A 22,374-nucleotide genomic window follows, 5' to 3' on the forward strand; every position below is an offset into this window, starting at 1 on the left:
CTGAGTCTTGTGTTCCCAGTGGTCCCTCCCCAGAAGGTACCGTGGGGAGTTAAGGCATATGGGGGATATAACAGCTGTATCACTGGTACAGGTAGAGGTATAGACTATGGAAGGCTCCCTGCTACTACCTGCATCACTAATACCACTAGGAACTAGAGGTGTTGCTGATGTATGGTGGATGTGTGGACCTGCCAGGCGGTTGACCCCATTTTTGAAAGGAAATTGTCGTTGCTCATGTGTTTTGGCCAGTCTGATACCACCATTGCCTATTATTATAGCTAATCAACTTCTGGGAGCTACACAGGACACAGAGGCTTGGGACCAACCCAGGAGACGGCAGAAACGTGACGCTCCTTGGTCCGAGGGTACAGATAACATGCACACCAACCTGTTGGGGGTCCCAATAGTGGTCCCCCACGAATTCCAGACATTAACCAGGAATGATGGCCTGTGGCATCTGATGCCCATCATTGGCCCAGCTATTGTTGATGCTAAAACAAAAGGTCTGGATCAATTATATCTACTATAATTAATGATGATTTGTTAAACACACCCACACAGGACTTACAGGGATGGCTGAACAATTGGATGCTACCTCACAAACCAGTAGACACAATAGACTAACACTGGACATAAGTCTGGCCAACTAGGGAGGTGTAACAGTGTTGCACGTTTGTTCCTAACAATACTAGTCCGGATGGGAGCATTTCAAAAGCTCTGAGTGGGTTGGCAAGGTTATCAGTGGAGATGAAGGGTCTTGCAGGTGTGGAGGAGAGTGGACTGTTCCCCTGGCTGGGTGGTTGTTTTGGTAAGTACACTGCAATGAGGATTACTGGATTTCTGACACTAGTTGTTGTTTTTAATTTCTGTGTTGCCTGTATCGTACCTTGTTTGAAGAAGTTTGTTACAGATGTGTAAGGGGCCTCTGGTATGATGCCGCTGCTTGATGCTCCAGTTGGAGAGGCTGATACGAAAACGAGCTTCCGCAGGAGAGTGGGCTGACAGAGGAGGACCCTTGGTTTGCTGTAGATGATGTTGTTGAATGAATAAAAAGTGATGTTTGTCCTCCCTGTTGTGAAGGTTTGAAGTTCCCGGGTGGCGACGAGCCCACCTGGTACAGGTTGTATAGAGGGATGGACCGGAGGGTTTAACATATTCTCGTTTTTTGGTTTACTAATGTGTGGTTGGCCACTCCAGGTGTAGTTATTGGAGTGGTCTCCTTTTTGGTCCTTGCTCAGTTACGACTCAACTTACATTGATACTATTGGTGTCCCTAGGGGGTGCCAGATGAATATAAACTGGTGGACCAAGTGACAGCTGGGTTTGAATCATCATTTTGTTGGTGGTGTACAGTTAATAAAAATGTGGACAGAATTAACTACATTCATTTTAATGTCCAGAAACTGGGCAATTGGACTCAACAAGGCTTCGAGGCGGTCCATGGACAATTGGCAGCTACGTCCCTGATGGCATTTCAAAATAGAATCGCGGTTGATATGTTATTGGCTGAACGGGGAGGGGGGGGGGTCTGTGCAATGTTTGGTGAACAGTGTTGTACTTTCATTCCCAATAACACAGCTACGGATGGGAGTCTGATTGTAGCATTGGAGGGACTTCGTACCCTTAATGGTAAGATGAAACAGCATTCTGGAGTGGAAACTACTATGTGGGACTCATGGATGGATGCTTTTGGTAAATATAAGACGCTGGTTTCCTCCATCCTAGGATCAATTTCTGTTTTTGCGGCCATTCTTGTACTTTGTGGATGCTGTTGCATTCCATGTGCGCGCACGCTTGCTAGCCGTGTTATAACTGCCGCCATAGACCCTAATCAGGAAAGGGCCCAAATGTTCCCATTGCTTGATGATGGGGAAGCTGGACCTGTCTATCTATTTGAGGACTAAGATACTTTTATGTCACGTCTCTTGTGAGACGTGAAGAGAGGGAATTAAAAATTTGTCTTCTGACAAATTTTATCCCTTAGCTTTGTCTTTTTTATACTTTTATGTCACGTCTCTTGTGAGACGTGAAGAGAGGGAATTAAAATTTGTCTTCTGACAAATTTTATCTTTTAGTCTTGTGTTTTTTATATACTTTTATGTCACCTCTCTTGTGAGACGTGAAGAGAGGGATTTGTAAGAAATTGTAATAGAGACTGGAAACTAGCAATAACTACATTTCAACATAAGCCATATTTTATACAAAAATACACATACTCCTCATTTCTCTTGGACATATGCTGGACTTATTAAGACACCAATTACAGACACACATAATTCCCCGCCCCCATAATAACCACAGAACACACCCAACCCATGGTTGGAGCACAGGACAAAGAACTATCTCAGGAACCAATGGAACGTGGACACCAGGCCTGTTCAGGACTACCCAAGACCCAGATCGACCAATCGGAAGGCCAGACTCGCAGATCTACCTACTTTGCTTGTTGTCTATATAGTACTGTACAATTCTTGAAACTATCTCTTTTCCGGACGATTCAATAAGAATCAGACAGAAAGAGCCTTGCTGCAAGATTTTACTAAGATATCTTTACATGTGATTAAACGGCCTTATTATAAAATTATCCACCTCGTCCTATTGTCTCCTCTTGTTCTCCTGTCAACAGTAAACGTTTTACTAACATTAGCCAGATCGAAACACACCTCTAGTGGGGAAATGCTCATATCTTTTTGCAGGTTTTATAATATTCTCATGAAAATCTGTCACGAATTGGATGGAAACCTAGGTAGAAACAGTCACTAAATTAGCCTACAGTATGTAAAAACATTTGATTGGTAGGTTAGTTTAGCCAGCCATCTAAACTTCGAATTACCGACCGGACATCCTATTAACATGTGTATAATTGCAGGTATGGGTATAATTGCAGGAAATTTGCTGTAGAACTGCATAATATTTGTTATAAAATGCACAATCTTCTCTCCGCCACATGGCAAAATATGTATAATTGCAGCAAACTTGCCTTAAAACTAAAAAATGTGAGCTCCACCATCAAGAGGGAGGCCACTAAAATGTTTTACACAAAAGGTTAGGGCTGGATCCTTTGATCATTTACGCCTACAGTAAGTGTACGTAAGGAAGTATAGTTAAACTTTGTTAGATGACACTTACTTCCATGTGCTGCATACATTTTGGGACTTTTAATGATAAGTAGGCTGGCTGCCCATTGATTCTTGAAGAATATAGCTTATAAATGCCTCATGAGCAATTGTCATACACCAACAGAACCCAAATTATAAGCTAATTTTACTCCACTGTTTGTAAACAAATGTAATATAAACAAACACTATATAGCCTCAAAACATGGTTAAAATGTAAATGTCATGGATGGTCAGTCCTTGCATGCATAGCTCTGTCTATGAATTTGAGTGGTTACATTTCTCTAGCACCATCCCTCAGCTTTCTACCAAAACAGTGGCGGGGCGTTGCTTTGTTATTGTTTCAACTGCTGATTGCCGCTTTAAAGGGGGTTCAGACGGTGCTTGAATGGCTTTTCCCTAAAGGGCCTGATTCACAAACAGAAAAAAAGGTAGAAAAACGTTTTAACATATTTTTTTATCATTGACTTTTTAAACTTTTCAGAATGCTAAGGAAATGCTACCTGTCTATCAAGAAACATTGTCATTCTATGACACCTATCCAAAGGTTGATGATATCAATGTGTATGGGTTTTTGTGCTACGTTTTCTCACAGTGTGGACTGGGTTACCACAGTGACTGAATATTCATGTTGCGTTGTACAAAAACCCTCAACATAATTTCTATGTTCAGAACCTTAAAAGTCAACAAGGCACCTGACACTACTGGGCAAACAAATTGCACTACCGTTTTGGTAAGTAGTTAGTTCATTATCTTTGCAAACATGGCAATATATCTAGTTATTTGTTCAAGTTGGTCTTAGCCTTAGTTTTACAACTTTGATTATGAAAGTGTGAAAATATATTTTGAAAACTTAGGCATGTCCTAGGTTGCCATCTTGACTCTGCAATTAATCCCAAACTGTATTTGGAAGTGACATAATGCTGTAATTATACAAACCAGATGTAAGAGGTTTTTGTACTGACATGTTCCACAGTGGATCCATTGACATTTGGAAAAGCCATCAATCTCATTGTTCAACCCAGTAAGTAAATTCTCAATATGCAATAATTAACATGTTATTACTGAGTAATTAGGAAATTTGTGAAATCTAAAATATCTAGGGGGTGAAAGTGTGTTAATTTGATACAAGTAGCCTATGTTACAAATGTTTTGGGAGAAAGCCTTATATTTTAGATGAGATTTGCAAACAGGCTGTGAATGTGCAACAAAAGCTTTAGTTTTGGACCAAGCTCTGATATCACACTATGTTTTTGAATATTTCAAATGATTTATAACATTGCTGTGCTATTGCTGTCTCGTACCATGTCACATGTAAAATATATTTATCTCAATGAGTCTGCGCTGGATAGATAATGGTATTAATAATGATAATCATTCAGTATTTCAGTATATGAACCACCTAAATCTACCACACCAAATGGTTTTATCTTACAGAAAATACATAATGTTGGAAGTTACAAGTTGATTTGTGATGTGGGGCCAGTTCTCATTTTCTTTGTCTGATCATTTAAGTTACTGAAATACTTCAAGCAAACTGTCCATCAGATTATACAGAATAAAAATAAATCTGGATATTTAAAAAAATAAATAAATAATATATAATAAATAAATATACCCCCCCCCCCCAAGAAAAGTTACATTAGTAGGTTACACCAAGTGCCATTTCTAAATGTGGCTGTGAATCAGCAGTTTCTCTTGTTATGTCAGTCACTGATAGTCAGTCAATTAGCCCATGTCCGCTAACATTTTTTAGATTGCTAAATTAGTTTCGTGGCCAGCTATCTAAACTTTTTATCATGGTCGAATCACTGGCCAGGGACCCTCATTGATTTTGTTACTCAGTCTCACATAAATATCAATCATATTAAAAACGGCAAATATTTCTCTACACCTTATGGCAAATGTGTAGATTTGCGGAAAATCTGCTGTAAAACATTTTATTTTCCTCTTTCACCCCATGGTAATATGAGTAGAACAACATGACATTTGTTATAAAATTGCTAAATAATTTCTCCACCACATGGAAAAATGTGTTCAATTGCAGCAACTTGCTTTAAAACTGCAACAGTTTCTCTACACCACATGGCAAAATGTGTAGAATTGCACAAACTGTACTCTAAAACTTGGAAAATGTATCTTTGCTGTCACAAAGATTGTTTTGCTTGTAATGTGGGTACGCAGACCCGCTAGCAACCGCGGCCCCATTATGATGAGCCCATATTTTGTGGCCCCCATCAAAGTTGCCCATCCCTGATTTAGATCATACATTTGTACCTGTTTTTTTTTAATATATTGTGTGACATATCATTTTTTTGTGTTTCTGCATATTTAGCAAGATGTTTAAATCAACCTAAACCTATTGTATTTTCCAGATGGAGCTTCTGCCAGCCCAACACTGTCCATCCTCACACCACTACACAAGATAGGGGATGATGACCAGCCTGATGTGTGCCTGGCTACAGGCTTCTTTCCTAAGATGGAAAACATGAAACTGATCGTGGGGAATAATAAAACTGTCGAACTCGACACAACCAAGGCAGCTTTATCTTCCACACGTACCTACTTCTTTGCCGGATTCTCCAAAGAGAATATCAAGCGTTGTGAGATGAAGGGCGTCAAGAAGCGCGTTGTTGATAAAGATGATTTTGCAGATGTGTCTAACTGTAATAATTTATATACAATAATACCTCACATTATTACTGTGGCTTTGAACAATTAATTAAATAAGTATATTTATCAATGAACATCTCCATCATTTATCGAGAATGGTAAAGATGGCTGTAAATGACATGATGAGAAATAACTTTTAATAATCACTTATTGGCTTTCAGATAACACCACGGCTACAACTGCTTCTGTCAATTGCAAAGATGAACCCCTCAACAATGCTACTGCCACCAACTATACCGGTTGGTGATACTTTGCTACACTTCATAAAAACATGGTGTAAAGTCAATTGTACTGCCGCACATTTACTGTATAATGCACACATGTCTACGTTTCAGCAAGTCTAAGTGTGCAAAACACTGAAATGACACTTGTTTCTTACAGATTATACCAAGATGAATTTCACATCCTTGGTTGTGTATGGTTTGAGAGTGCTGTTTGCCAAAGCCGTGGCATTTAATGTGCTATTTACTGTCAAGGCCCTGGTGTTCTAGGTAAGTGAAATTAACTCTGTTTTTGTTTAACAGATTGTTGACATAAATTTATTAAATGACAGCTGTTAAGAAAAAATATAATATATAATAATTTGCTTGATTGCATTACAGAATAATTTGCAATTATTCTATTTACAGACATTTTTTCACTTGGACTCCTACTTTTCAGTTCTGCTTTGCATCCAGTTTGTCAAACCTGCCTTGTGGTTTTATCAAGAGCTTCAACAATATTAGTATCTGACTTTTTCAGGGTTGAATGCTGCAATTCCTCTGCTTACATTTTGGAAATACTAGATACTAAATACACATGTAATGCATGTGATTGTTTGGTATTAAACATTAGGTTACATTTTATATTCTATATCATTTTATATTATGTTATAATATTTCTATTTACTTGTATTATATCTTTAACTGCAAGTTGTCATCAAAAGTGTATAAAGACTCCAAAAATGATTTCAAACAATAATGTAATTGTACATTGATCAAGTTATGTACGTGGATACGTTGCAGTTGTTTCTAAATGCACAAAACCCGTCAATAGAGAATTTAAACCACATTTTCACCAGTACATTGAAACCATATGAACAGTCAAACCAAATGAACAGATAAAGATCTATAAGACACCTTGACTTCCAAGAAATGGCTCCATCAGTTACTTTATTTGCATGCGTGCTCAAGAAGTAACAATAGCGAGAAACACACATGATAGTGAGAAACACACACCTTATAATGGTTGATGAATTGTACTATGAAAATCATTTGCAATTACATGTGTGTCTGATATCAGTCAAACATTTTATAATCGTATATGGGAGCTGTAAATGTATTGAAATAAACAGATACAGCTTTTTTATTCTAATCTAAACCATTATAAACGTGAAAGGTGAATATCTATCAAATTACTAAAATGGTTGGAAAGTAGTAGTCAGACTCCGGTTTACCAGAAACATTTGCTTAGGACTAATCATTAGGCTTTCAGATTTAGTAGAGAAGTGCACATTTTAAAATATAAGATGATGTTGCCCTCTGCTGGTTGCAAATATATTTTTCTTTGTTGACATTGTGACCACTAAATCACCTGAGCTCAGTTTTTCAAAAGTTATCTGTCTGGGTTTTGCCTATTGGATAGGATTACATGCATAGAAATAGACTGACAGGAACGGGAATCAAGTCAACGATTTGTCCGTTCTATTCATTCTATTTCTATGCACTTAATCCTATCCGATCTGCCAAATCCAGAACATTTTTGAAAAACTGGGCCCTGAGTATTGCTTCACTGCGTGTATCTTAATAGTATTTTCTTGATTCTTCATGTCCTCCCTCTTTGTCTCTTTCTGGTTCCTTCTCCTCTAATGCGTTTTGAGAAGGAGGCATAGAGAGATGATGTGAGGAAAAATGTCATGCAGTATTGTGTTTTCAGTTGTGTATCTTCTATATGATCAATTGAACCACCGTAATACATTTTGCTTGTGAATTTGCACCTTTTTGGTGTTCAAGTGTTTTATTAAATGAATAAATACATCATATTTGTCATGTTATTGGTACATTTTGGTGAAGATGCACATGTAGTACACATCTAGAGGCCCCAGGAGCCCTGGTCAAAAGTACTTCACTATATAGGGAATAGGGTTCCATTTGGGACTCAACCTGATCTTTTCTCCACACACATGGTCGAGTAGCCAATAACTGGTCCTAAAAACTATGGTGTTGAAAGTCTAAACCTTTCCTAGGTCTACCTGATCTCTTTCAACACTATGAGACTGGCACACAAGACTAAGGTCTACCTAATGTAGGCCACAGGTGAGGCTTGGAATTTGTGGTCTCTTCTGTGGAGCAATGTAGGCCAGTAGGTCAAAAGTATGTACATTATATATCTGATATCCTGATCCTTTCCTGCAAGACAAAGACGTATGATAAAGAGAAGTATAAATGAGTCCTGAATGGAAGAACATGCCGGTATTCAGCAAAGAGCACACAGACTTAAAGGTACTTTATTTAATTACAGTTATCCAAAGATCATATAGCAAATATTACACATTAATTTGAAACAGTTTATAGGTGCAAGGGCTATGTATGTATGTAAGGCAATGTAAAACAATCAAATAATGGTGGATTGGTGACACTAACTGTGTTTATTTTGAGAGTTTGCAGTGTGAGAGCTTTTCCTCAGCCAAGGACTTAATTTCTCAAAGGAACAGAAGAGCTGCAGTCATGTAAGTGCAACAAGAGATTTATGTAGTTATGTAGAGTTCTTGCAGGTGGAATATATGAAAATCACTAAGTGGATATTTACATTATCTTATACTTGCACGTGCTGCAAGATATAATACTATAAATGATGCATTGAAAATAAATGATGCATTGTGAGTTATTGCACAGTTTGTTATGAACCACATTAATATGGCTCTGATTATCTGAAGTTTTTAAGTTTTTGTTTTTCAAATTCTTGTATGTGACTAAAATACTGACTGAGATTGCTTGGTATATCTTGAATATTGTCTTTGACTTGATCCTAAAACTGTTTTGTTGACCCTGTAGTGAAGAAGAGGATTTGTGTACAGGAGTGTAGCACTGTGGTCGGCTGGGTCTAACAATAAGCTGATTTTTGGATCTGGAGTGAATGTCATTGTGCAATCCCGTAAGTATTACTTATTGTTTTCAATATTGTGTCATTTCTCAGCTATGTGTTGCAACAGTGGAGAATATAGCTCTCTCTGAAATTCATTTTACAACGTTATTGGGAATTAACTGTTTGTGTTAAAATCTGCTCTTCTGCTCAATGCTTATACTTACTACTTAAACATTTTCAGTTTTAATTTCATAGCATATTTAGATTTTTCTTTTCCAAGCTGATTTGGAAATGGTCCATTGTCAGTACAGAGTAATTGTCATGGTCTGTATCTCCGTGTGACTGCTCAGGGGGCAGGAAAGATACATTTTGGGAATGGAATCAAAATGATTGTGGGGACACGTAAGTTTAATATTTTTTTGCTTAAATGCTTTAAAATGCATTCCGAACAAACAAATTATTTGAATTTCTCAATTTTTTAAATTAGAGTAACTAAATATAATCCTAAAAAGTCAACAAAACTGTGTTCATACGTTTTTCATATATATTTGTTTTAAACATATTTTTCAGTTGGTTAAGATGAACTTAATAGTGGAAAGTGAATTCAAATAGTGACTAAAAATATGTAGTCAGGAAGTCATACACAAATCAGGTAACCAGTAGCCTAAGCTAACTACAATGTTGGCTTTGTGGATAAAGGGCAGAACATTTATATTCAATATTCAAATAACAACCTAAAGTTGGTTTGTTGAGTTATTTCAAGATATAGAATGAGTTAAAAATGCATTGTCTCATGAAGTATTACAATATTGTATAGGTGCACAACAAACTGCTGTAATTGTACTGCAGTTTGACACTGTGTGACTACTGGAACAACAGGAAAACTTGTGTTTGGCAGGGGAACCAAACTGTTCATAAATACTGGTAGGTGATGTATCCATCATCATAATTTAAACTTATTTGTATCTTTTTAGCATTGATTTAATACCGAATCAGTTTGGACAGATTCAGATTGTAATTTTCAACTGTTTTCTGCTGAGATGAGGTGAACTATTCATTGTGTTAGGCTGTGTGAATGATACTATTGTTTTTGAGAGAAGCACAAGGCTACTGGCACTAAGCGGTAAACCCAGTTTGCTTTAGAAAGAAGGTCAAACTGCCTTTTTGAATAATATCATGCAGTCCTTGTTCAGTATTTTCATGGTTTTGCATGTCTATAAGCATGTAAGAAAGGAAAAAAGGCTGTCATATGGTGTTGCTCAAAGGTTTGTGTCAAGTTCTACATAGATATAAGGGCAGATATTAAGGTTTCATCATGGCATTATGAAATAAGTCTGTGTGTGGTAAGTTCATTAGGCTTAGCTGATAAAATAATTCCAACTCATACAGTAGAATGTAGCAAAATGCAATATAATATTACTTAATATTTAAACATTTTGCAGTTTTAATTTCAGTCCATATTTAGCATTTTGTTATCTATGAAAAGATGATTTGGAAATGGTCCATTTTTAGTACAGAGTAATCGTCATGGTCTGTATCTCAGTGTGAATGCCCAGGGGGGAGTAAAGCTTATTTTTGGGAGTGGAACAAAAATGATTGTGGAGACACGTAAGTTTAATATATTTCTTGCTTAAATACTGAATGAAATGTATTCCCAACAGTAAAATATATGGTATTATTTGGATTTAACCCCAAAAACTCAGTTAATGTTCTCCTAAAAAGTTAACAAAACTTTCTATGTTCATATGTTTTACTTTTTTGGATGTTGTTTCCATTGGGTAACCAGAACTTAATAGTGAGAAGTTACTTAAAATAGTGACTTAAAATGTCTAGTCAGGAAGTCTGGGCAAATCAGGTTTTTAGTGAGCAAGAATACACTGTGTGACAAGAACAAGTGACAAAATTACTTTTGCACGTGGGACTCAACTGTTTGTAGAGAAAGGTGAGATTATTTCAAGTATAACATCACTGGGACTTTTCTTTAACAACTACCCTAATAAAATAAATAGTGAGATACACAAATCAGGTAATCAGCCAAAACTAACTACAGTGTTGGCTTGTGTGGATAAAAGGCAGAACATCTAGTCAAATAACAACCTATAGTTGGTTTGTTGAGTTATTTCAAGATATATCTGAGAATGAGTTAAAAGTGCATTGTCTCATCTCAAGACTTACAGTATTATATAAGTGCACAACAAACTGCTGTAATTGTATTGCAGTTTAATGCTGTGTGACTACTGGGACAGCAGGAAAACTTGTGTTTGGTAGGGGAACCAAACTGTTCATAAATACTGGTAGGTGATGAATCCATCATCATAATTTAAACTTATTTTAATATTTTTTTGTACTGATTCTATACTGAATCAGGTTGGACAGGTTCAGATTGTAATTTGAAGTGTTTTTCTGCTGAGATGAGGTGACCTATGCATTGGGAGTTTATATACTGGTGTGTCAGGCTGTGTGAATGATGCCGGTACAAAGATCATTTTTGGGAGAGGCACAAGGCTACTAGTACTAAGCAGTAAGTACAGTTTGCTTTAGAAAGAAAGTCAAAGTGCCTTTTTGAGTAGAATGCTCAGTATTTTCATGGTTTTGCATGTCTATAAGCATGTGAAATAATAAGCTTTGATATGGTGTTGCTCAGAGGTTTGTGTGAAGTTCTATGTAGAAATAAGGACGGAAATTAAGGTTTAATTATGGCATTATGAAATACGTACGTGTGGTGTAATGTCATGATGACTGTAGGCTTACATGATCAAGTATGCTAATTGATACAGAGTAATGTGACAAAATGCATTACAATATTGGTGGGACGAGTTTAAAATCTTCACATCTATAAAAGGTTAATAGATTATTTACCATTTACTGTAATTTACCTTGTCAGAATGATTACATATTGGTAGTTGGTCTGCCCTCTATCACACTTACATTTTAGAGTATTTGGTAAGGTGTGTAGCTCAGTGTGTCTGCCCAGGGGGGATACAAGCTTATTTTTGGAAGTGGAACTAAAGTGATTGTAGAGACACGTAAGTAAAATCTGTAATTCACTGTAAATATACTGTACATGAAGTAGAGGGAGTTAATATAAAAAAAACATCACACTATTTTAAAACACTATTCCATTATTTTGTCATGTTCGAATTTGGCATCTGGTTTTTAGCTGGTAACAAAACACTCTATGACAAGGGGGAATAGTAACAGGATAATCTTTGGAAATGGAACCCAATTGTTAGTTGAATCCGGTAAATAAAACAAAATACTGTGCATTTTTATAATTTCCTAATAAGTTGTTCATGAGAAATAAGGACATTTAGAAAATGAAAAGAAGACCATCTAGTAAAGCATGTTGTAAATGTATTGCAATCTACCACTGTGTGTCTAACTCTGGAGGGAAGCTGACATTTGGAACAGGAACAAAGTTAATAATTGAGACAAGTAAGAACCTTTATTAAGTTATTGTTTGATTTCTTTAAATGTCCGTTGGATTTTAAACTAGAAACAAATATCTCCCTAAAATGAGTTTATAACTGAATCAAAACGTATTCTTGTCAAGGGGTTATGTCTGTATTCATTCCAATCATTTGATTAATGGATATACAGAGCATCAATTGAATTGTTTATTTTGTTCAAGGGGGGTGCTGTAACGACTGAGCTCTGGTATCAACTCCAGCAATTCAGATTTTATGGGTGCAGTTGAGCTATTTGTAAATGTGCTTGAACCAGTGAAATTAGTCAAACAAACATTGTTACCTTATATAATATTATCTAAGAAAGAGAGATCTACATTTGTCATGAGAAAACATTTCAATATGGCATTCTTGATTATGTAATCAATTGTAAGGAATTGCTTACATAATCACTACATAATCAAGAATGCCATAAAAAAGGCTAAACTAGACTTAAAACATGGCTATTAGTGAATATCATGAAATCTATATTAGTTGTTATATTCTTCATTCAATCTCAATTTGTTGAATACAAACTATGAGCAGCTTTTCAGCAGTACAGTTTATGTTGTGTGGATTCATGTTGTGTGACTACTGGAGGTGGTTCTGGCAAACTTATCTTTGGGACAGGCACCAGATTACTTATTGAATCCAGTAAGTTCATACATTTTCTCCCTTCACTCAATTATCAGTATCAAAATGCATTTAATATTTGAAAATTGTAGTGAAATATTAGTTTATACTAGGCCTATGTAAAAGAGTCTGAAATAGATTTGAATATACTGAAAGACAGAGGTAGCTATTGCAATGATCAATAAGTCCACCATCTTCACCATAGTTAGCTGTGGTAGGCTGTTTCTGTATGGATATATTACAGTGTGTGACTGTGGGACAAAAGTTAGTGTTTGGAAAAGGAATCCAGTTAACTGTATCAACAGGTAAGCAAAATCCCTTCCCAACTGGTACACATTAAATAGATTCACTTACTTTTTTATGATAGTAAATTGTGCCTGGGATATTTTTCTAAACATAATAACTACCCCAAAAACATACATTATGTCAAAATATTCTTCAATATGTTGTGCTTCAATTAGAATCAGATAGTCAGTCAATCAAAACGGTATGTTTAAAAATCACTCCATGATTAATTGCTATGGTGTCTAACACTGTGTGTCATACGGGAATAAATTCATACTTGGTCAAGGAACAAAGCTTATCATTTACTCAAGTAAGTGAAAAAACATTAATAATATGATATTAATCACAGTTGTGTTATTTAAGAATACAATAACATAAGCAAAATACAAAAACGAACTATATAACAGTGTATTCACTGCATGTGAATATTGATTATGATGAGTTAGAAGCTCTGCTGTTGGGATCTGCTGTTTTTGTTAACCCTTCAGTCAGTGTGTGAATGCTGGAACACAAAAGCTGATCTTTGGAAGTGGAACAACAGTTTTTGTGGAATCAAGTAAGATTTAAAACAGATATTTATACTGTTGCTCATACTTATACCAATCCTTCAATTTAAAATGGTCTCAGTCTGACCACGTATATGTGTTGTAAAATGATAGTATTACTCCCAAAGAATTCTAAATGCAAAATCTTACATTTTCCCTTGAAATAGTTATAGAAATAACCCTCCCAAATGTTCTACAAAGAGGACCTCTACAAGTGGCATTGATCATTATCCTGATTAAAGGCTGTAGAATATGGTTTAATAGATATGTTACGTCATCGAAATAAGATCACAGATCCACAATTCAGATAAAGACAAAATAATCATAGTTTTTTACTATTTTCAAGGTATTATTTCAGTGAATCGTCCACTTGTGGAAGACATTCTAGGTTTATGCTATGTGGGTTGTTGATGTGTGACTCTTGGAGCCAACAAAATCATCTTTGGAACAGGCACAAAAGTAATAGTTAACTCAAGTAAGTTAATTTTCAATATTGTGTTAAAGATCGTTTGGACAATTCACATCATGCAAAACAGACATTTAGACCTTAAAAGTTATCCAATAAGTGTCAAATCAGTCTTTAAGTTGTTTTTCTGTTGAGTGATTCACACAGTTTTAATTGACTATATACAAGGTATTGTTTCAGTGAAGAAATCAATTCCCTAGCAGATGAGAACATTGTTTTGCTAAGAGGTTTATGTAATGTGGGTTCTTGTTGTGTGAATACGGGTGGATTCAAAATCATCTTTGGGACAGGCACAAAATTAATAGTGAACTCAAGTAAGTTATATTTTTTTATCAGTCCATAGTTTTGTGAACTAATGTATAACAAGTTAATGTTTGCAAACTGATAGAATTATTCAACCAAAATGTAAAGACCATTTGTGTCCGAAGTTGTGTGCATGAGTAATTGCTAAGGAATATAACACTGTGTGACAAGCACGAACAAAGTCATATTCGGTCAAGGAACAAAGCTGACTATTGAGTCACGTAAGTGCAAATGCAATTTAAAAGACTGGGTTAATCATGGTTGTGCAATTTAACATGTGTGCAACCTTTCACATTATAAAAGCAATATTATGTTAGTATTTATTAGAGGTATTTGGAAGTAGAACAACAGTGTTACGGATAACCAGATTCTCAACTTCAGATGAAGACAAAATCATCAGGGAAAATCATTTTTTTGGGGGGGGGGGATCTAAACTGTAAGAGTTTCAGTGTATTTTTCAGTGAAATGCTCTTAGCCTTAGAAGATCAACTAGTATTTTGCTAAAAGGTTTATGTGATGTGGGTTCATGTTGTGTGACTGCTGGTGGAGTCAACAAAATCATCTTTGGGAAAGGCACAAAATTAATAGTTGACTCAAGTAAGTTCATTAAATTAATCACATTAGTGACAAAAACCTTAAGGTGGTCTATTTACATAGATTCCCACGCGCAGACACCAATTACAGTGCAGTAACATGTTACATAGTACTACAGCTGTTATACCTGTTAGTTTTTTGTGCTACTTGATCATGTGCTAGTTGTTTTTATTCCAACTATCAGTAGTCAAAGTCTGTTGGGGGCCGATTACACTTCACTCCAGTCAATTCAGGTAGTAAAATAAAATGTCAGATCAATCATTTAAATCATAATTGAACATAAATATCCCTTTTAAATTATTGAATTTTAATTTACATTAATTTCCTTAATAGACTGAATTGCCCTAATTCTTGTAAGCATAGTACAGTTTATGTCATGTGGATTCATGCTGTGTGACTACTGGAGGTGGTAACAAGATTGTCTTTGGGAAAGGCACAAGATTAATAATTGAATCCAGTAAGTAAATTATTTTTTATGTCATTGTGCCAATAATCACTGTCTAAAAGTTGTAGTAGATTTAACACAAGTTAGGATAAATACCCGGCTATTGAATGATCGAGGTTAATTTAAAATAAATCCATAATGTTGTAAACTAATGTAAAACAAGTCCATGTATGCAAACTGAGAGATTTAATCAACCAAAATGTAAAGACCATTTGTGTCCAAAGTTGTGTCCATGAGTAATTGCTAAGACGTCTATCACTGTGTGACAAGTGCGAACAAACTCATATTCGGTCAAGGAATAAAGTTGACTGTTGACTCACGTAAGTGCAAATGCAATTTAATAAAATATTGGATTAATCATGGTTGTGCCACCTTTCACAACATTAAAACTATATTATATGAATATTTATTAGTGATATTTGGAAGTAGAACGACACTGTTACAGATTCCCAACTTCAGATAAAGACAAAATAATAACGCAAATATGATTTGAATGTAACCAAAAGCACTGTAGTTACAACTTTGTTTAGTTATCTATTGTTGCAGCTCACTAAGATCTGTCTTGTTATTGTGTAAGAAAAAGTCCTTCATAGATATTGTTCAAGGCAGATGCATTGTGTGACTCTGTCAAGCAGTAAAGTAATCTTTGGAACAGGGACCAAACTAGTTATTGAAACCAGTAAGTATTACATCATTTGTCTAGTGTCCCAAACATGCAGAAAAGAAGTTGTCCAATTAACCAAGTCATTGTTTAATCTGAAAACAACATCATATGAGTGATTAGTAACATTAAGGCTCATATTATGAAGTTGTTACTGGGAAATACTGTGATTACAAATCAAATGTTGAGTTGAAGGATCCATAGATCAAAGTTACTTTGCTTTATAGTTAATGTACTGTGGGTTCATGTTGTGTGACTACTGGTAACAATGGTAAAATCATCTTTGGGACAGGCACGCAATTAACAGTTGACTCAAGTAAGTTAATTTTTAATGTTGTTTTAATATTGGGGAAAACAATTAAAATACACGTAAAAGATTAGTCTGAGCTGAGTTTATATACCATAAAATAGCCTACTCTATGGTATCGCATCCACATAGCATATTGATTAGATGGAACAAAAGTTACTTGTAGTTCTAGCTTTGTTTTTAAAATGACATATTGGTGAAGCTGACTAAGATCTGGGCTGTTGCTGTGTCAGAAAATGTGGATCAGTGACCAAACTGATTATTCAACCAGTAAGTATTACATTGAGAATAGCTTTTGACCACAAAACCTGTAGAAAGAGAGGAGTTAGTGACATTGTCTCATCCGTTCGGTCCAACAAGCCAGATCATTGGTTAATCGTATTGATATTGTTGCATAGTTTCTCATAGAATGAAGCAGTTTATGGTAAATAATGTGATTAAACAGAAACAGACAAACAATGTTGGCAATAAAGATAAATAATTGATATCAGATCCATATCTTAAAAGAGACATTTCCAAAATCCAAGTCCATCTATGTTAAACTGATCCGCACAGTATTTGGCCTAAAGTTTTCAGTCTGATTCATAGTGAACTCATTTCCCACTATTTAGAAGATGAATTAGTCTTATGCTAAAAGTTTTATGTATTGTCAGTTCATGTTGTGTGACTAGTGGTGGATTCAACCAAATCATCTTTGGAACAGGCACAAAACTAATAGTTGATTCGAGTAAGTTTGTATTTCAAAATTATTTTGGGGGGCAAAAAGCTAAACTGTGTAAGAGTTTCAGTGTATTTTCCAGTGAAATGCTCTTAGCATTATAAGATGAACTAGTGTTTTGTTAAAGGTTTATGTAATGTGGGTTCATGTTGTGTGACTACTAGTGGAGTCAACAAAGTCATCTTTGGGAAAGGCACAAAATTAATAATTGACTCAAGTAAGTTCATTAAATTAATCACATTAGTGACAAAAACCTTAAGGTGGTCTATTTACATTGTACTACAGGTGTTATACCTGTTTTTTTATTTTGCTAATTGGTCATGTGCTATGATGTTTTTATTCCAACTACGAGTAGTTAAAGTCAGAGTTGGGGGCCGATTTCATTATAGTCAATTCAGGTAGTAAAACTACATTTCAGATCAAGAGTTAAAAAATCATAATTGAAAATAAACGTCCATTTTAAATTATTAAATAGTCATTTACTTTCATTTCCTGAATTGACTGAATTGCCATAATTATTGTAAGCATAGACCCTGTACAGTTTATGTCATGTGGAATCAAGCTGTGTGACTACTGGAGGTGGTGACAAGATTGTCTTTGGGAAAGGCACAAGATTAATAATTGAATCCAGTAAGTTAATATTTTTTGTGTGCGTTGTGCTAATAATCCCAGTCTGAATGTTGTACTAGATTCAACAGATTTAACCAAATATTTTAACAAGTTATGGCTATTGAATGATTACTTAGATTTTTTTTACTTAGATTTTTTTTGTGAGTTTGTAGTGTTGAAAACTAAAGTTAAAAAAGTTAATGCGTACAAACTGATAGATTTAGTCAAGCAAAATGTAAAGACCATTTATGTACATGAGTAATTGTTAAGGTGTCAAGCACTGTGTGACAAGTGGGAGCAAAGTCATATTCGGTCAAGGAACAAAGCTGACTATTGAGTCACGTAAGTGCAAATGCAATTTAAAAGATTGGATTAATCATGGTTGTGCAATTTAACAAGTGTGTAACCCTTCACATTCTGAAAATGATATTATATGAATATTTATTAGTGATATTTGGAAGTAGAACAACAGTGTTTACAGATTCTCAACGTATCTATTGTTGCAGCTCACTAAGATCTGTCTTGTTATTGTGTAAGAAAAGGTCCTTCATAGATATTGTTCAAGGCAGATGCATTGTGCGACTTAAACAAGCAGAAAAGTAATCTTTGGAACAGGGACCAAACTAGTTATTGAAACCAGTAAGTATTACATCAATAATTTTTCTTTAGTGCCCCAAACATGCAGAAAAATAGTAATTTGTGACGTTGCCATGTCTCTTTGGTCCAACAAAGAAAGTTATTGTCTCATCTTACTGATATGGTAAAATAGAGGCTCACAAGAAGTACTTACTGGAATAAAAAATAAAAAAAGATCTGACTTAATGAATCAATAGATCAAAGTAATTTTGCTGCATAGTAGTTTATGTAATGTAGGTTCGTGTTGTGTGACTACTGGTGGCCTCGATAAAATGATCTTTGGGACAGGAACACAATTAATAGTTGACTCAAGTAAGTTCACTTTTTATATCAATTTCATGTTGAGGAAAAAAAATCTAAACTGTGTACAAGTTCAGTATATTTTTCAGTGTAGTATTTTCACCGTTATTAAAATATGAACTACAGTATTCTTTTGTCAAAAGGTTTACGTAATGTGGGTTCTAGTTGTGTGACTACTGATGGCCTAAAAATGATCTTTGGATCAGGCGCAAAATTAATTGTTGACTCAAGTAAGTTCATTTAATTCACTATTCATGTAATGTAAGTGGAATCCGTCAAAGTTGACTGTCAACTCAAGTAAATTCACATTACTGCACATACATTTATAATATTTGTAAATATTACTGAGAAATAATGTACAAATGTTGAGTTGAAGGATCCATAAATCAAGGTACTTTTGCTTTATAGTTTATGTGCTGTGGGTTCATGTTGTGTGACTATTGGTGGTGGCAACAGTAAAATGATCTTTGGCGCAGGCACACAATTAATAGTTGACTCAAGTAAGTCCATTTTTATATTGTTTTAATATTTTGGAAAATTCCTGGACTGAAGAAGGTCATTTTTGGAACAGGAATTGAATTGATCATTGAAACCAGTGAGTAACTCCTGACTTTGGTTGATTCTATTAATCACAGATGACATAATACTTCAGGCTAATGATTTATGGCAATGTTAAATGAACTCAATGTGTTTGAAGGGAAATTATCAACAACCTAAATTAGTTTGATTTAAAAACAGTATCCTACTTCACAAACATTTTAAGTAAAATATTTATGAGTAGTCCCAATCCCAGTGTTTCTGTTATGTCATCTGTTACTGAATGAATGTTGGGACACGAAGACTGATCTTTGTATTGACAGTGTCGTTCCACTGCCAATCTAGTAAGGAACTAAATTTCAATCACCATTTCAAATTCCTGAAAATATTTTTACTTTACAGAAATAAATAGTTGAATCTGATATGTTTCTTACAATAAGAATCAAATACTACCATACTTTCTAAGTAATTGTCTGTGACAAGCCCTGCATTTTCAAATGATTACACTAAATTGGGGAAGATGGTTATTGGTCAGGCTTGTTGTATTGTGTGACTACATCTGGAATCGAGAAAGTCCTCTTTGGATCTGGAACTAAACTATTCATTGAGACAAGTGAGTGCTTCTAGCTGATTATACACGGGAGATACTGTATACACTTTCTATTGTAAAAAATAACACAAATGATACAATCCCACTACTATAATGTGTTTATACTGTATATTTACAGTGCAGACACCTAAATAATCAATGTAATCCAACCAAACTACCATGATTATGTTCTCTCCTTTGTAATACAATTTTGTTTAAATTCGATAGTAACTTGTACCAGTAATTGCTAAGATATGCAACAATGTGTGACTTATGGAGACAACAAAGTTATATTTGGACTTGGCACAAAGATTGTGTTTTTTCCCCAGTAAGTATTCCAAAAATATTACAAGTGCATAACATTTTCAAAAAAGGATTGCAAAAAAAAAATCAAAGTTGCATGTGTTTTTTGATCGTCCATACCGTGTGATCTGATCTTTGGAAGTGGAACACAACTATATATAGAATCTAGTAAGACAATCTTTTACCACTTCCATCAAAAGAATATCAATTCGTTAAAAGTCTTGTTTGTTACACAAACATTCAATATTATTTAGATATGGTTAATGTAAATGTCCTCATATACACTAGAAAGCATGCAATCCTCAAATTCAAAACAATCAACTCTCAACATTCCTTGCTTTCTAATGTAATATGAAGTACGATGTCTGTTAAGATTTTTTTTTCATGCATGACATGTTTCTAAACAAATAGACAAACAAAATAGTATAGTGATATATTTACTCACTGTCCAAACATATTCATAATAAAACATTTAGTAACAATTGATATGGAAATGATTCTGTAGATGCATTTATGCGTGTTTTAGAAACTATCACACAATTCTATTCTGAAGTAGATTGTGAAGTAGGTTATTGTTGAGGTCTAATTCAATGTGTGAATACTAACAACCAGAAAGTCATATTTGGAGCAGGAACTAAATTGGTAATTGAAACAAGTGAGTATTTATATATATACACACATTTATTTGACAGCAGACACAAACCTTTATTGGGTTCATTTGTAATGATCTACTTTGGGCAGGTTACTAAAGTTATTGTTCAGCCAGGTTGAAATTATATTATCTTTATCAGAAATAAGTGAAGCGGTGAGAGTATTGACAATCTTGATAAAATATATATGGAAAATAAATATGACTGTAGGCCTATGATCAGATGGTCAGTGAAATCATGTCAAGAGGTAAGGTTTTTGTCATGAGGCCATTGGCTGTGTGAATACTGGAAATAAATTAACATTTGGAGTTGGAACCCAACTAATTATACAATCAAGTAAGTTCATGAAAATGTATCAAACAATCAATTAATTTTATTACATTCAATAAATTGATTTACAGAGCGTTAAATTGTTAATTTTGTTAGAAAGGGGTGCTGTAACTACTGAGCTCTGGTGTAAACCCCAGCATTTTCAGATGTTACATTTTTGGGGGTGCAGTTGAGCTAATTCTACAGTATGTGTACTTCAGCCAGTAAAATAAGTCAAACAAGCTTTGTTACTTCATATAATACAATCAAAGAGAAACGTCTATATTTTTACCATGAGAAAACATGTCAATATGGCATTCTTGATTAAGTCATCTTTTTTGTTATGAATTTACATAACACAAGCTGTAATAGGCACAGAACATAGCTATTAGTGAATATCATTACATCTATATTATTTATATTCTTCATTCAACCTCAATTTGTTGAATACAAACTATGAGCAGCTTTTCAGCATAGACAGTGTGCAGTTTATGTTGTGTGGGTTCATGTTGTGTGACTACTGGAGTTGGTTCTAGCAAGGTTATCTTTGGGACAGGCACCAGATTACTTATTGAATCCAGTAAGTTCATACATTTTCTCCCTTCACTCAATTATCAGTATCAAAATGCATTTAATATTCGGTGGATTTAACATTTTAGTGAAATATTAGGTTATTGCAATGAATATATTATGCTAAAGAGTGAGAAACACATTTTAGTATATAATGCAAGACAGAGGTAGCTATTGCAATGATCAATAAGTCCACCATCTTCACCATAGTTAGCTGTGGTAGGCTGTTTCTGTATGGATATATAACAGTGTGTGACTGTGGGACAAAAGTTAGTGTTTGGAAAAGGAATACAGTTAACTGTATCAACAGGTAAGCAAAATCCCTTCCCAACTGGTACACATTAAATAGATTCACTTACATTTTTATGATAGTAAATTGTGCCTGGGATATTTTTAAAAACCAGTAAACGACCACAAAAACGTATATTTTGTCAAAATGTGTGTCAATATGTTGCTTTAATAAGAGTCAGAAAGTCAGTCAATCAAAAGTATGTGTTTTCTCCATGATTAATTGCTATGGTATCTAACACTGTGTGTCATATGGGAATAAATTCATACTTGGTCAAAGAACAAAGCTGATCATTGACTCAAGTAAGTGAAATACATGTTAAAAGAT

At 34.8% G+C, this 22,374-nt stretch overlaps 1 long non-coding RNA gene and 1 gene segment (V, D, J or C); both read left to right on the forward strand.

Moving 5' to 3' along the window:
- The first annotated feature begins 4,091 nt into the window (after positions 1-4,091).
- Positions 4,092-8,900, forward strand: LOC129814132 (uncharacterized). Its single transcript, XR_008753231.1, has 6 exons — positions 4,092-4,140; positions 5,492-5,782; positions 5,951-6,028; positions 6,171-6,280; positions 6,419-8,496; positions 8,822-8,900. It is a non-coding gene; the product is annotated as an uncharacterized LOC129814132 (long non-coding RNA).
- A 317-nt stretch (positions 8,901-9,217) lies between these two features.
- LOC129814131 (T-cell receptor alpha chain constant-like) overlaps positions 9,218-22,374 on the forward strand; it is a 43,062-nt gene continuing 29,905 nt past the window's right edge. The window contains 1 exon segment of the C gene segment in view: positions 9,218-9,254. Coding sequence covers positions 9,239-9,254 — 16 coding nt within the window.

This window comes from Salvelinus fontinalis, chromosome 17 (genome assembly GCF_029448725.1).
Source record: "Salvelinus fontinalis isolate EN_2023a chromosome 17, ASM2944872v1, whole genome shotgun sequence".
NCBI classification, from domain to species: domain Eukaryota; kingdom Metazoa; phylum Chordata; class Actinopteri; order Salmoniformes; family Salmonidae; genus Salvelinus; species Salvelinus fontinalis.